Below are 15,916 nucleotides of genomic sequence, written 5' to 3' on the forward strand. Positions count from 1 at the left end.
TTTCTTCTCCCCTTTCTTTTCTTTGACAGGCAGAGTGAGGCAGAGAAGAAAGCAAAGAAATAGAGCTTTGCTGCTAGTTGATTCCCCAGATGCCTTCAACAGCTGGGTTAGCGTCATGCCAAAGTCAGAAACAGTGGATGCAATCATTTCTTCCTCACAGGTGGCAGAGACCCAACTGCTTGAGCCATCACCTGCTGGCACACGGAGTCTGCAAGCATAACTGAACTGGAATTGAGAGCAGAGCTGGGACTTGAACTTATGCACTCTGAAATAGGGTGCAGGGATATTAGCCGGTATGTTAGCCACTGGATCAACACCTTCCACACAGATTTTTCTTAAGGAATGAACTAATACCAATTTATATGAACACTGAATGTACACATGACAATATTTGATGTATTTTCCTCAGTGTCATTGAGTTTCCTGGCAGTACAATTTAAATATTACTAACAATTCATTTATTCCATCTCCCAAGTATAATGAATAAATTTATAATTAAAGCCTCAAATTTTAGTAACAGAGCCACATGGAAATAAGTAAGCATGGGAGGTGAACATCAGTCACTTTTGAGAACATAAAATAGTTCTATAAACTAAGTACAGATCTTTCACATTAAGAACAATGGAAAATTTGTAGCTCTCTGTATATAAGATGAAGTAAGACTTTCATTGCAAACAATTTGTAAGATCCTCCCTGGGAAATGCAGAGTAAAGATACCTGATACTTAATATACTTGAATTCAGTTCAGATACAGAATTGATTTTCCATCCTGGCAGTTTTCTGAAACATACATTACGGCTTTGTTTAGTTAAACCAGTTATGATGCTTAAGCCTCTGAAGTGCTAATACATGTGCACCCAGCCCCTGAGTGTGCTGATGCAGCCTCTTTGATGGAACGAATTTCAATCCCTTCTGTGCAGGAAACTAAGATGAGCAGATATTTGTGTAATGTATATGTTAATTAAGGCACACTGTTTCTTGGGAGTAGAAGAGCAGAGGATATATTGATGTGGCTATTTTTTTTTATTGTTAATTATTTTGCATTATGTGACAGTTTCATAGGCTCTGGGAATCCCCCCCTCCCTCCCCCTCCCCTCCCCCCGGTGGATTCCTCCACCTTGATGCAGTATTACAGTTCAAATTCAATCAAGATTCTTTCATTGCAAACATATACCAAGCATAGAGTCCAGCTACTTATTGTCCAGATGGGTTGAACAGTTTCTTGGGGAGACCATTTCTGGTCTGAAGCTTGAGCTGGCAGAATATCATCACAGTCAATTAAGAGTCCCAATATAACATCAACAGCAATTTGCAATGTTATGGAATTGACATGGTTTTGAGTAACCAGTGTATTAAAAAGAAAAAAAAAAAAAAAAAAGGAAAACAAGTCCTAGCCACAACCTATGATTCGCTCATTGACATTTCAATTTTAGTTCATATACAGGACCGGCTGCTCTATACCTTAAAATGGCCATAAGGCACCATTCAGCTGTTTCGTGTCCATTTCATCTTAGTATTTAGCCAGTTGTTGTGTTGAAGTAAAATTTTGCTGATCTTGGCAGATTTTGGGATAATCCAGACTGGCTTGTAACTCTAACAAGATATATGTCAACATTTTAGGTGCAGAACATTTTTTTTTGGGGGGGGGGTGTGCAGGAAAATCCTCGACACCATGGTGAGGAGTAACTAATCTTTGTGACCCACCCAGCGAGGCATGAGCCAATCCATGCCAGCTCTTTCCTGTCAGATTTCAAGTAGGGGAGCACTCCAGAGTGGAACAGGTGGTAAGGAGGAAGCTTGGATCCCAACCATGAAGACTCCCAGACCTTCACCACAAACTATTAATACGAGCAACAAGGACTATATCCCAACTGCCAAGGAGGCCACAGGGAATTGGATGCCCTCGGAGGCCGAGTACTCTGAGGTCACCCACCCCCAACCGGAGCTTCCAAAGGGGATGGAAGAAGTCCAAACACTACCGTGCAGAAACCAACGTCATTGGAAAGACAACCAGAAGCCCTGAGTGGTCTGCAGAAACAGAAGAACAATAAACGTCCTTCGGGACCAGGGAGGAGAGCTTTCTCTGGTCCGAGCCTGGCTCCACCTCTGGACCCCCCCCTCCCTCGCAATGACCATCGGGATCGCTTCGAAAACCCCTCACAGCAAACAATCCGACAAACTTAAAAAAAAAAAAAAAAACCTAAAATAAATAAACAACAGAAAGTAGAACTTGAAATCTGACAGGATGTGGCTATTTTAAGGAAAATATTCACTGGTATGAAGTTCAAGAGGATTGTGCAATGCCAGGTGATATGAAGTGACCTATAACAGTGATGAGTTTTAAAAAGAGAGAAAATCTTATTCTTAGCAATAAATTTTTATGCTCTAATGTCATAAAAATATAGCTTCTGGTAAATGTATCGTGTTGTGGAACCCCCATGTAGTACAATTTCATCACTTGACCCTGGGCTTTCAAAACTCTGATAAGCCAATGGGTGATGCATTTACATTACCATAGAAGATTAGCTTGTCCATAAAAATTGAAACTTCTTTAAAAATCCATTCCCATTCCTCACATTACCAACATATGGACTTGCAGATCAAGAAATGAAAACCAGCAGTCCCCCATTATTACTGTAGTTTTGTATCCACCTTTAAAATCAGCAAGCAGTGGCTACCCTATAGGCAACCGATCAAAATCAGCTGAGCTTGACAGTGACCCCAAAACATGTTTCTGGTTTTCCACTTGCTTTTTTTTTTTAAAGATTTAGTTTATTTTTATTGCAAAGTCAGATATACAGAGAGGAGGAGAGACAGAGAGGAAGATCTTCCAAGATCTTCCAAGATCACCCCCCAAGTGACTGCAACAGGCAGTGCTGTGCCAAGCTGAAGCCAGGAGCCAGGAACTTCCTCCAGGTCTCCCACGCGGGTGCAGGGTCCCAAAGCATTGGGCCGTCCTCTGCTGCTTTCCCAGGCCACAGGCAGGGAGCTGGATGGGAAGTGAAGCTGCCGGGATTAGAACTGGTGTCCATATGGGATCCTGATGTGTTCAAGGTAAGGGCTTTAACTGCTAGGCCACCACTCCAGGATCCCCACTTGCTTTTGATTTGATCACTGCTCCAGTTCCAGGATTTTGTGTGTGTGTGTGTGTTTCTGCATTAGGTGATCATTTTTATTCTGCCATTTTGTAAGCATCACTCAGATGCTCATCAAGCATTCTGAGTTGAAACTGTCAGCAAGCACATATTTATAGCAGCATGGCTTGGCCCAGCGTGATGTTCAATAGGCTCATCCTCCCCCTTCATGTACTGGAATCCCATATGGCTCCAATTTGTGTCCTGGCTGCTCCATTTCCCATACAACAACCTGCTTGTGTGCCTAGGAATACAGCAGAGGATAGCCCAAAGCCTGGGGACCCTGCACCTAACAGGGAGAATTGGAAAAGACTCCCAGCTCCTGATTTCAGGTAGGCTCAGCTCTGGCCATTGCGGTCACTTGGGGAGTTAACTAGCAGATGGAAGACTTTCCTCTCTCTCCTCTCTGCAAATCTGATCTGCCTTTCTAATGAAAATAAATTAAAAATTAAGAACAATGTGGAGTTACTGGTTCATCCATAACCAGCACTCAGTCCATTTAAATCTTTCTGTAAAGGGTAAGGTTCATGACAAGAATGTGCACCTTAGGAAGAAGATATAAGAATGTAGTGTTCTGCCATATTAACCCAGTTTATTTATAGTAGTGAGTTGGTTAAGTTTTATCCAATGTACTCTGTGCACACATGAAATTTCTTGAGAAGTTTCACTAGTTTTACATAGGTAAATACTGGTCACCATATTTCCAGAAAATACACTTCTATCCAAATTTATTGTTCTTATCAACAATTGTTTGCTTTTCTGACAGACAGGGAGAGAAATAGACAAAGAGTGGATGAGAAGGTGTGGCAGATACGCAGAGAGAAAATGGGAATCTTGCCTCCACTGGTTCTTTCCCCATATGGCTACATTGACAGGACTGGGCCAAAGTGAAGCTAAAAGGTAGGAATTCCATCTAGATCTCCTACATGGGTGGCTGGGGCCCATATACTTAAGCCATCATCCATTGCTTTCCTAGACATATGAATAGGAAGCTGGATCAGAAGTCAAGCAGCAGGGACAGCCATATACCTAGGGTTCTCCCAGATTCATGGCCCACTGATAATGCAAATTATATGTTTACTGTTGGCACAAAGCACTAATTTCCTTATATTTTATGTATTCAAATGCATGTTTGGATATGGTTACCTAATAGATTATAGTTAAGAAAAGGAAAAGGAAAAAGAAAAGGAAAAGGAAAAGGAAAAGGAAAAGGAAAAGGAAAAGGAAAAGGAAAAGGAAAGGAAAGGAAAGGAAAGGAAAGGAAAGGAAAGAAAAGAAAAAAGAAAAGAGCAAAGGAAGAGAGGGGAATGGAGGGGAGAGGAGGGAAGGGGAGAGGAGGAGGAGAAAGAAGGGGAAAAGGAAAGGGGAGGAGAAGGAAGGAAAAGGGATAGAAGAAGGGACAGAGGGAGGGAGGGAGAGGGAGAAACAGAAAAAGGGAAAGAAGGAAAGGAAGTGAGAAAGAGAAGAAAAGGAAAGAAAAAAGGGATGGAGGGAGGGAGAGAGAAAAATAGGAAGGGAGAGAGAGGTAGAAAGAAAGAGAGAGAAGAAAGAAAGGAAGGAAGGAAGGGAGAAAAACTTACTTTTTCTACTGGTTTACTCCCCAAAAGCCCCTAATTGCCAGGACCAAAATCAGAGATCAGGTCTCCTATGTGAATGGCAGATACCTGACTGCTTGAGGGATCAACATGGCCTCCCAGGTAATACATCAGCAGGAAGCAAGAGTCGGGAACCAAAATGCATGATCAAACCTAACTACTCTGATATGGACATCAGCATCTAACACTAGGTCAAATGCCTGCCCCTCAAATCAGTAATTTTTCAAGAATTATATATATATATATCATCAGATAAATAAAACACCTGATTAAATAGTTTATACACACTTCCAACAGTGTTAAAATAATGTAAGGAAATATTTAAAACTTTATTTTAAATAAGACAAAACAACGAATTTCCAATATCATCACTTGTTTTCAATATCACATGGAGTGCTCATACATAAGCTTCAGTTAGTTGTAGGCCCGATATTTGTGAGCTTAACTGTATATACAGTCCATGAGTTAAAAATAATATTGAAAGTTAGTTATAACAAATGTTGTAAGTAATATTAAACTATTAAGTTGTTTTAAGAGAATTAAGAAAAAAGATGTCCACTGTAATTATCTTTGCAGCAGTGTGGAAAGCACATTTTATGCACATTTTTTTGCACATTTTATGGCAAGGAAAGATGAAAATCATGCAAAGGGTTTGGGTTTGGGATAAAAGCAAAGTTATCATTATTCACACATGACATGATTTTATGTGTAAACAATCTACAAAAACTATAAGAATTTAGAGCAGGTATTTCTTAAGGTCTATAGATACAAAATCACTTGCATAAGTAGACACATTTCTATGAAATGATACAAATAAACACACTGCTTGTTAAAACTGATAGCATCTACATTAATAACAAGCATCATAAACATAGGTAGGAAAAACAGCAAAATATTATTGAAATTAAAAGTCTTCCAAAGTAAATGGAGCTTTATGAATTCCAACACTCAAAACAGTAAAAATGTCAGCTATCTCCAAAATAATACATAAAAAAGAAATCCCTGAATATGTGTGTGCCTATATAAATCCATAAGTATTTTTAAACACACACACAGAGTAGGCTGAGTGTGACAGATATTCAGGAGAAAAATAAAGTTGGTGAAATTTTGTAGCCACATATAAAACTTTATATAAATTCACACCAATTAAGTTATGTTGCATTGGTATAGGGTAGATTATTTAATCAAAGGAACAGAATTGGAACTGCAGAAAAGTCTGTGCAAATATGGTCACTTGATTTATATCAGAGATGACTCAGTAACACAATATGGAAGGAATGGTCTTGTCAATAATTGATGCTGAGTCACTTGGATATCCATATACTAAAGTACTTAATCTTGACAAGTTCCTCACACCATATGCAAAAATCAATTCCAGAAGGACTGTAAATCTAAGTGTGATTAAATAAAGCAATAAACTTCTGGAAGAAAATATGCTAGAGTATCTTTATGACCTTGGGGTCAGCAAATATTTGTCGTAGTAGAAATTAAAATATACACCATGAAATAAAATGTTGATGGATGAACTTCATCAAAATTTAAAATATCTTTTCATTAAAAGACACCATCACAGAGAGAACATAAATCAAGGAACAGCAAAGTATTTCTCTCTCTCTCTCTCTCTCTCTCAATCTCTCTCTCTCTCTCTCTCTCTCTTCTTTCCCCCTATGTGTGTACATGTGTGTGACTTCAAAAGTTGCTTGCAGTTGCAATGCAGTTCAGTTTCCTCATATCTGAATTAAAGATAGTTATAATACTTCATAACCGAATAGCTTGGTAGATTTTTGTAAATATTTTATTTATTGAAATACAGTGTACATACCAATAAATGTACATAGGTGCACAGATAAACAGGTATTTTTTCATCTGATCATACTACTAACAAGCAACCAAATTAAGAACAAAGCATTACTTTTATACCTAGTCATCACTAACACCCATTCATTTTTTTTAAGATTTTTTATTATTATTGGAAAGCCGGATATACAGAGAGGAGGAGAGACAGAGAGGAAGATCTTCCATCTGATGATTCACTCCCCAAGTGAGCCGCAACGGGCTGGTGCGCGCCGATCCGAAGCCGGGAACCAGGAACCTCTTCCGGGTCTCCCACGCGGGTGCAGTGTCCCAAAGCCTTGGGCCATCCTCGACTGTTTTCCCAGGCCACAAGCAGGGAGCTGGATGGGAAGTGGGCCCATATGGGATCCCGGGGCGTTCCAGGCGAGGACTTTAGCCACTAGGCCACACCGCCGGGCCCAACACCCATTCATTTTTAATGTGTAAAATAAGACTATATTGTAAAATAAGACTATATTGTTATTTACATGACATGATGCACTGAAGCATGCTTATAACACATACTGAATGACAGTCACATAATTTTTACGCAATCTTTGTTTACTACCATAAATAGGAAAGAATGTGATATTTTTCCCCCTTTGGGGTATGGTTTATTTCATTTAGCATAATGTTCTCCAGTTGTATCCATTTTGTTGGAAATGAATGGGTTTCATTTTTCATGCTTGAGCAATATTATGTGGGATATATATATATATATTTTTAAATATTTTAGAAGATAATTGTAACTATTTTTAAAATAATTGCATTTTAAATATGATTATAATTAACTAATGGACACCTAGGTTGATTTCATACCTTAGATACTATGAGTTGAGCTGCTATAGACATGAGACTATGGGAAACTGCTTCATGTACTGGTTACATTTCCTTTGTATGTATTTCCGAAAGTGAGAAGCAGAGTCCTATGGTAGATGTATTTATACTTTCTGAGGAATCTTTGTACTATCTTCCTTAATCATTGTACCAGTTTTGTCTCTACCAGCAATGCGTTAGGTATCTGTTTCTCCACATTCTCATCAGAATTCTTATTCTTACGTTTTTAGATGACAGTCATGCTAGCTGGGATGTGGTAAAATCTTGTCATTTTTATCCATGTGAGCTTGGTGGCTAGTGATTCTGCACATTTATTCATGTGTCTGCTGGCCATTTGTATTCCATCCTTTGAGAAAAAACTTATTCCTACACTTTATTTCTCAGCTAGGTGGTTTGCTTTGTTGTTGTTCAGAGTTTTTCAAACAGTGTACATATTTATTTATACAAAGAGAACAGATTTCATTTCTTTGTAAATGCAGTTTTAACAACATAATGATTCCTCCCATCGTCCATGCCTATCCCTCCTTCCTTTCTCACTCTTTGCTTTTCTTTTGATTTTGAATGACATTTTAACTTACTGTATAATTATAAGCTGAACCCACAAGTAAATAATTTACCAAGTAGTAAGTAGGAATATTACTGTTTCTCTGAGGTATAGAGAAAAATTATAAACAATAGGCAAATTTGATGATGTCAGTTTCACTAATATACATTACTTTTTGTATAGTATATATTAGTTACCACAGATCAAAGAACACTTGTTTTGAGACTGAATTATTTCACTAGACATAATGGCTTCCAGTTACTTCGGTTTTGTTACAAAGATGAGATTTGATTATTTTTATGACTGAGTGCTATTCCTCTGTGCATAGATACCACCTTTTCTTTATCTAGTCAGCAGTTAATAGAAATCTGGGTGCGTGCATAGTCTGACCATTGTACTTTGACCTAAAATAAAGAAAGAAGTATAGACAACTTTTTCATATGCTGACCTTGTTTCCTTTGAATAAATTCCCAGGAGTGAGATGGCTATATCACATAGTGGTTCTATTTTCTGATTTCTCACTCTCTGTATATTGTCTGCATAATGGCTTTGGGGATATTCCTAACCTCTGCATGTGGAAATATAATGTTCCCAATGCTATTTGTTGAAAAGATCACCTTCAAGGGATGATTTTAGCTTACTTGTGGAAGATTGAATGGTTGTACATGTATAGATCAATTTCTGGGGTTTCTATTCTGTTCCACTGGACTACATGTCTAGTCAAATGTCTGTTTTAAAATGTAAAATATACATATTTATGTGAAGTAGCAAAAATAGGGCTTACAAAAGTTTATAGCAATAAGTACCTATATTAAAAAGTTGTAGAAAGCTGCCAAGTAAATGATCTAGCAATGCATCTCAAGGATCTAGATAAACAAAGAAACACGCCACAGCCAGAATTAGTAGAAAGAAGAAAATAATAAAAAAGCACAGAATAAATAAATAAATAAATAAATCCAATCAAACTATACAAAAGATCAATGCAATGAAGAGCTTTTTTGTTAAGCTTTATTTATTTTCATTGGTAAGACAAATATACAAAGAGAAGGAGAGATGGGGAGGGAAAAAATCTTCTGTCTGCTGGTTCAGTCCACAAGTGGTTGCAATGGCTGAATCCAAGCTCGTCTGAAACCAGGAAGAGGCAGGAACCTCATCCAGATCTGACACAGGACTACATGGTCCCAAGGATTTGAGCCATCATCTCCTGCCTTCCCTGGCCACAAGCAGGGAGCTGGATAGGAAGTGAAGCATCCAAGACTCAAACTGATGCCCACATAGGATGTCAGTGTTTGAAGGTCAGGGATTAGCTAGTTAAGCCATATTGCCATCCCCAGACCTGTTTTTGTTTTGTTTTGTTTTGTTTTAATGAAATACACAAAATGAGAGACTACAAGATGGCTGAATTGAACATGTCCACACTAACATAAGCTGCTCTGATTTACAAAAAGAACAAAGAAATGACTACATTTCTGAGATTGTAAGTGGTTAAAAGCTAGCCAGAGATACCACTGCTGTGGTATAGCCACCTGCTGGCTATGCGTTGGTGTCTTACCATGTCAATGTATGAAAAATTTGCCATGCACCCTACAACTTATACCTGAGCTAAAAGGGAATTCTACAGTCAGCCATGGACTTCTCATTCAGCCTGGAGATCTCATTGAGATCTGAGTGCTCCTGAACTGGACTAGGGAAGCTGATTTCCTTCTTCACCCCATCACCTCCTGACCTGTGCAGAGTTCCATACTCAGCAGAAATAAAAAGCCACTCAGTGAACCTTTGTTCTGCTCCTGAAAATATCATATAAAGAGAATAACGTGGGCACTAGTTTGTGTTCCAGCTGCTCCACTTCCCATTCAACTCCCTACTTCGAACCTGAGAAAGCAGTAGAGGATGGCCCAAAGCCTTGGGACCATGCACCCACGTGGCAGACATGGAAGAAGCTTCTAACTCCTGGTTTAAGACTGGCTCTGCTCTGGCAGTAGGAGCCACTTGGGGAATGAGCCAGCAGAAAGATCTTTCTCTCCATCTCTCCTTCTCTCTATAAATCTGCCTTTCCAATAAAAATGAATAAATATGTGAAGAGAGAAAGAGAGAGAGAGAAGGAAAGAATGAAGGAAAGGAAGGGAAGAAGGAAGGGGAGGGAGGGAGGGAGGGAGAGAGGGAGAGAAAGGACAACTGTGGGACAAAGATCCCATGCAGTTGAGGGAGCTTTGAACCATTACCCTGAGAGCTATGCTCACACACTCTGCTTCGGGGATCCACCTTAGTTTTTTAGGGCTACCACTGGAATAAAATCACCCACTCCCACCATGGGAGATGGGGGTAATGGGTAATGATCCCAATGTACCTTGCAACATCAGGACTATAACAACTCATTGTTAATTGGCATGATAAGCCAAACACCAGTTGTACTCCCTCACAGGACCCAACAACGGGTCCGTCTGTATCACAGTACCAGAGTCATAGCAGTTGGTGCCTCAAGACTCAGCATCACTCAGGCTCGCCAGTAAGATTAGGGGGCAGCTGCCCTTATCTCCCCCAAGACCAAGAACAAGGCCCTGGCAATCACGGCTGCGAGGGAGACAGACACTGAGTCCTCTGTGGCATAAAAATATATCCCAAGGAAGCCATTCTGCTTCTCAAAACTATGCTTCCCTATCATGAAATATGAATTTTTAAAAAAATTAAAAATTAAGGCTACACTTCTAGTCTAATGAACTACAGAAGACTAGATAGAGCACTGTGTCGCATATAGATACAGCTGACAGTGGTCAATACCAAAAAAGAAAAAATCACTCAGATACTACCCTCCTGAGCTCACCTACAACCAAAGCCAAAGCAAGAAGCCAAGTGGTGCTCTGTATTCTTTTTTCTTAAAAAAAGCTACTCCATAAAGAAGGGGTGAGTATACCAAGTAGGCTGATGTCAATGTAAGGACATGGGAGGCATGGAAAGCGAGGTAGCATGACACTTCCAAAAATAATTATTCCTTCAGGATAAGATCTTGAACTGAAGGGAATTTATGAATTAGCGAGAGAATTCAAGATAATGATCATAAGGAAACTCAATGAAATGAGAGTAGAGATAGTTTAAAGAAATGAGGGAAGCACTGAGTGACAAAAACGAAAACATTACAAAGAAGATAGAACTCATTAAGAAGAACAAAATAGAAATTTTGCAAATGAAATGTTCAACCAGTGAAACCAAAAAAAACCCCAGATTTTGTGAGTTTTAATAGTGGAATAGATCAAGTGGAAAAAAGAATTTCTACCTTCAGGACATGATTTTTGAAATTTCTCAATAAAAAATAAAGATAAAAGAATAGGAAAAAAAAAAGAGAAAGGGCCCGGCGTTATAGTATAGTGATTAAAGTCCTTGCCTTGCATGCCAGGGATCCCATATGGGCACCAGTTCTAATCCCAGCAGCCCCACTTCCCATCCAGCTCCCTGCTTGTGGCCTGGGAAAGCAGTTGAGGATAGCCCAAAGCCTTGGGATCCTGCACCCATGTGGGAGACCCAGAAGAGCTCCTGCCCCCTGGCTTCAGATTGGCTTAACTCCAGCCATTGCAGTCACTTGAGGAGTGAATCATCAGATGGAAGATCTTCCTCTCTGTCACTGCTCCTCTCTATATATCCGCCTTTCCAAATAAAAACAAAAAAGACAATATCAATTTCTATTCCAGAATTGGCAAAAAAATGATGAGTGTTAAGAATCTGTTGGATGAAATAACAGTAGAAGATTTCCCAGATCTTGAAAGAAACATGAATGTCCAGATAAAAGAAACTAAAACAATACTCAGCGGATCGAATTAAATAAAGTCTCCCTCAAGGTATATTGTCATCAAATTGTCAAACGTTAAGAGAATTCTGAAGACAGTAAAAATGACAAGTGACACACAAAGAAAAACACTTGGTTTAACTTCATCCATCTCCATGGAAAACATACATACCAGAGGAGAGTGAGATGCTAGATTCAAAGTCTTCAATGAAAAAGTTATTCCAATCAAGAATATTACATCATCATACCTGGACTGTTGCTGATGATATGTTGGTGCTTCTAATTGATCGAGGTGACGCTCTGCTGGCTCTGCCTACAAACCTGAGAGGGCCTCCCTAAGAGGCGGTTGAACTTAAACTGGACAAGTGGGATGCTGGACTCTGTATGGTGTAAACTTTTAATTAGGGAATCTCAACGGAACTTGAGCTGTGGTTATGCATCAAGGTGAAGGAATTCATGATGGGGGAAGGGTTTGGGGTGAAGGGGGGGGAATCCCAGTACCTATGAAATTGTGTCATGTAATGCAATGTAATTAATGAACAAATGAATATTTAAAAAAAAAAAAGTGAAGGGGAGTTATAAAGTGTTTTCCAAATAAGGAAAATCAGAACTTAGAACCTCAAGACCTTCTGAGAAATTCTGACTGGTGTCTTGCATTAGAAATCAACAATAAGTGTGAGTTACCAGCACATTCACTCACAGAGCAGGTAGGAACATTATCCAGTCAACAAAATGATAGTTCTTAGTTCTTATCTAGCAATACCAACCTTTAGTGTAATTGGATTACATTCACCAACCCAAAGACTCAGGGTGACTGAATGAATAAAATGTCAATATGATGACATTAAGAAATTCATCTCCCACGAGAATCTGTTTCCATCACGTCATTGCATTACCTCTTCACCTGTATCACAATCCTTTCATAAAATAATTATCTTCATATGATCAAGATTGATCTTTATTTTAGAATTAAACTTGGTTGCTTCGATTAACACTATATTTTTAAATGTATTTATTATTTTTAATTCATTAATTACATTGTATTATGTGACACAGTTGCATAGGTACTTGGGTTCTCCCCACCCCTCCCCAAACCCTCCCACCATGGTGGATTCCTCCACCTTGTTGCATAACCACAGCTCAAATTCAGTTGAGATTCCCCCATTGCAAGTATATACCAAACATGGAGTCCAGCATCTTATTGTCCAGTCAAGTTCAACGGCTTCTTAGGTATACCCTCTCTGGTCTGAAGACAGAGCCAGCAGAGTATCATTCCGATCAATTCAAAGCTCCAACATACCATCAGCAAAAATTTACATCATTATGGAATTAATTGACATAGTAATGAGTAACCAATATGTTAAAAGTAAATGCGAGTTCTTAACCACCTTCTGTGAACACTATATTTTAATTTCTATAGATTTATTTAGTTATTTTTGTTTTAGCTATTTTGGAGATATGAAGTCGATTTCACATCCATGTGTTCACTACCCAAATGCCTGCACAAGCCAAGGCTATGCCAGGCCAATCCAGGGCTATAACATCTCAATCCAGACCTCTCCCATGGGCAGCTGGGTTTGACTACCCGAGCTGTGATTGGCTGCCTCCCATGGCATGCATTACCAGGAAGCTGGAATTGGGAGTGGAGGTAGGACTTGAGGAATGACACTGTGATATGGGCTGTGCCATCCTAAACAGTATTATAATTCTAAACCAAATGTCTACCTCAATCAAATGTATTTAACTTTATACAGATATTTTTCTGTTTTCTTTTTTTGTCTTATTCAGACATTTGTCTTATCAGCATTACTTAATTTTTAATTTTACATCTATCAATTAATAATTAACATTTGTATTTAGTCAGGAAAATCTCCCTTCCACTAATGATTTTTGCCTTTGGAAGCAGTGTCTCTTTTGCGTGTGTTCATCTCACTGTGGCCGGGTGGCACCTGCTACGTGCCTGATGTGTAGCCACTGCTCGATAGTTCGTTGCTGAAGGTTGTGCCAAGAGTGGCTCTGGGGCATCTGCATGATCATTATCACTGCTGCTGCTACTGTAGGATCCAGTTAAGTTTGGGCACATGGGCGCCTCTGTTACCTAGAAAGTTCACATCTTTACTGTAGTCATTATCAGGTCTCTCAACTCTGACCTAAATTTCAATACAAAATCTGATTTCACTAACTATCTTTGCTATATGAATCCAGTGAGTACCTGAGGGTATTTTAATGGTCACTTCTGGCTAGTTTTCATTTTCAAAGGCGTTCTATTTTACTAGTTCAAGTAATATTCACAGCTCTGGGGTAGAAAATAATAAGTGTCTTAGAAATAAATTACAGTCTAAAATTATTATTGGTTCGTTTGCATTTAGCACTCATTTGTTGAAATTATCAGGCTCAGTTACAATAGATTGCAGTGGAGGCACCAGCTGTTTAAGACTTTAAGGGGCTGCTTTGACTTGGAAATGATTTTGAAAGTAAGCAGAAATCCTTCTCCATTAATAATGAAAACTGGGAATCTACTTGATGGTTTTGCTGATCTATCCTCAATAATGCAATCCCAAGGGATACATGTTCACCCTAGGTGTTCAGATGTCACTTAAAATAAGTTCAACATATTTGGAAAACCAGTTTGATCCCTGGTTAAAGGTTCTGAGTCTGCCTTGCTGCCTATGTACAAAATGGGTTATAACAATGATGGTTCAAAGTCGTATAGTCTCTGTTCCATGTAGGTGACCTGGATTGAGTGCCCATCTCCAAGCTTCAGCCTGGACATTATGTCATTTTTGTCATTTACTGAATGAACCAGCAGACTAGAATCTCTCTCTCTCTCTCTCTCTCTCTCTCTTTTTCTCTCTCTCTCTCTGCCTGTTCCTCACTGTGTGTCTGCCTGTCAGATAAAAGCACACAGTCCTTATGGTTAAGCCCTTCCCAGGGCAAGAAGAATGGCAGAGGACAGCATGTACCTTCGCCTTCATTCCTTAGATTTGGCATATGTGAAGTAAGTGAAGTGATGATGTAAGCAGCCTCACTTCTGGGCGTCTCTCAGGTTTGGCCAAATGAGTCCCAGGAGCTATTATTCTTTAGGTAGCTGACTGCCAGGCTGTAACAAATTAAGAGACAATCTCAATAAATCTTGGGCAAACAGCGAGTTTATAGAAAGTCATTTTAACGTATTTTGTGTATAATCTCCATCCCCATTCAAATACTGCGGTTTTTTTCCTATCAAGATATATTTCCAACAATACTCAACATAAGCAAGTCTCAAAACTTCTCCAATCACATATTTGCAAACAACCAAGAGAACCTGCTTTACTTACTATGCATTACTGCTAACATACATGTTAAATTATCATGTCAAGGTCATCTCCTTTATAATTATTTGGTACAGTAATATTCATATTTGGAATCATTAAAGCATAGACTTAAAATTTTTTGCCAGAGGTAAGAAGTGGTTTGCAAGTATCATGCTGTATTTGTGACTCTCCCGACCTCTCCTGTTATTCAGCATGGCCTTAGCTTACCCTTGCTTCTTCATATATCATATAGATAGGTTCCTATACACATATATAGAGAGTTTTACATAGTACTTAAGGTGCTAATATACCATTTCAGAGAGTGTGAGTTCAAGAATCCATTTCCAACTCAGCCTCCTGCTGATGGGTTCCCTTAGATGCAGCAAGCAAGGTCTCAAGTAATTGGGTCAGTGGCACATATTTGGAAAACTCAGATGGAGTTCTGGGCTTTTGACTTTAGCTTAGCCCAATCCTAACTACTGGGGGCATTTGAAAAAATCAACCAGAGAACGGAAGCTCTTTTTCTGTCACCACGACCTTTCTGTTGCTCTGCCTTTCAAATAAATACAAGTATGCAAACCAAACATACATTAAGTATTTTTAAAATATCTTTTTATTTTAGTTATTCCAAAGGCACAGAGACAGAGAAAGATCTTTGATTCCTCTGGTTTGCAACACAAATGCTTACAATATTCAGAGTGGGGTTAAGGCAGGCCAAGAGCACAGAACTCAGTCTGGGACTCACATATGGTGGCAGGGAACCAATCACTTTAGTTATAACACATTGCCTTTTAGGATGAACATTAGAATGGAGCTAGAGTCAGAAGTATGACTGGGACTTGAACTCAGGTATTCTAATACAGGAGACAGGCATCCCAGATGGTAATTTAACTATTGAGCTA

General features: G+C 39.0%; 1 protein-coding gene across 1 annotated transcript in view; it reads left to right on the forward strand.

Moving 5' to 3' along the window:
* Positions 1-293, forward strand: part of THSD7B (thrombospondin type 1 domain containing 7B) — a 777,161-nt gene extending 776,868 nt beyond the window's left edge. Inside the window, exon 27 of the mRNA XM_058664450.1 lies at positions 161-293. Coding sequence (XP_058520433.1) covers positions 161-224 — 64 coding nt within the window. The 3' untranslated portion in view covers positions 225-293. The remainder of the gene's footprint in view (positions 1-160) is intronic.
* The last annotated feature ends 15,623 nt before the right edge of the window (positions 294-15,916 follow it).

Source organism: Ochotona princeps, chromosome 5, assembly GCF_030435755.1.
Source record: "Ochotona princeps isolate mOchPri1 chromosome 5, mOchPri1.hap1, whole genome shotgun sequence".
Lineage (NCBI taxonomy): Eukaryota > Metazoa > Chordata > Mammalia > Lagomorpha > Ochotonidae > Ochotona > Ochotona princeps.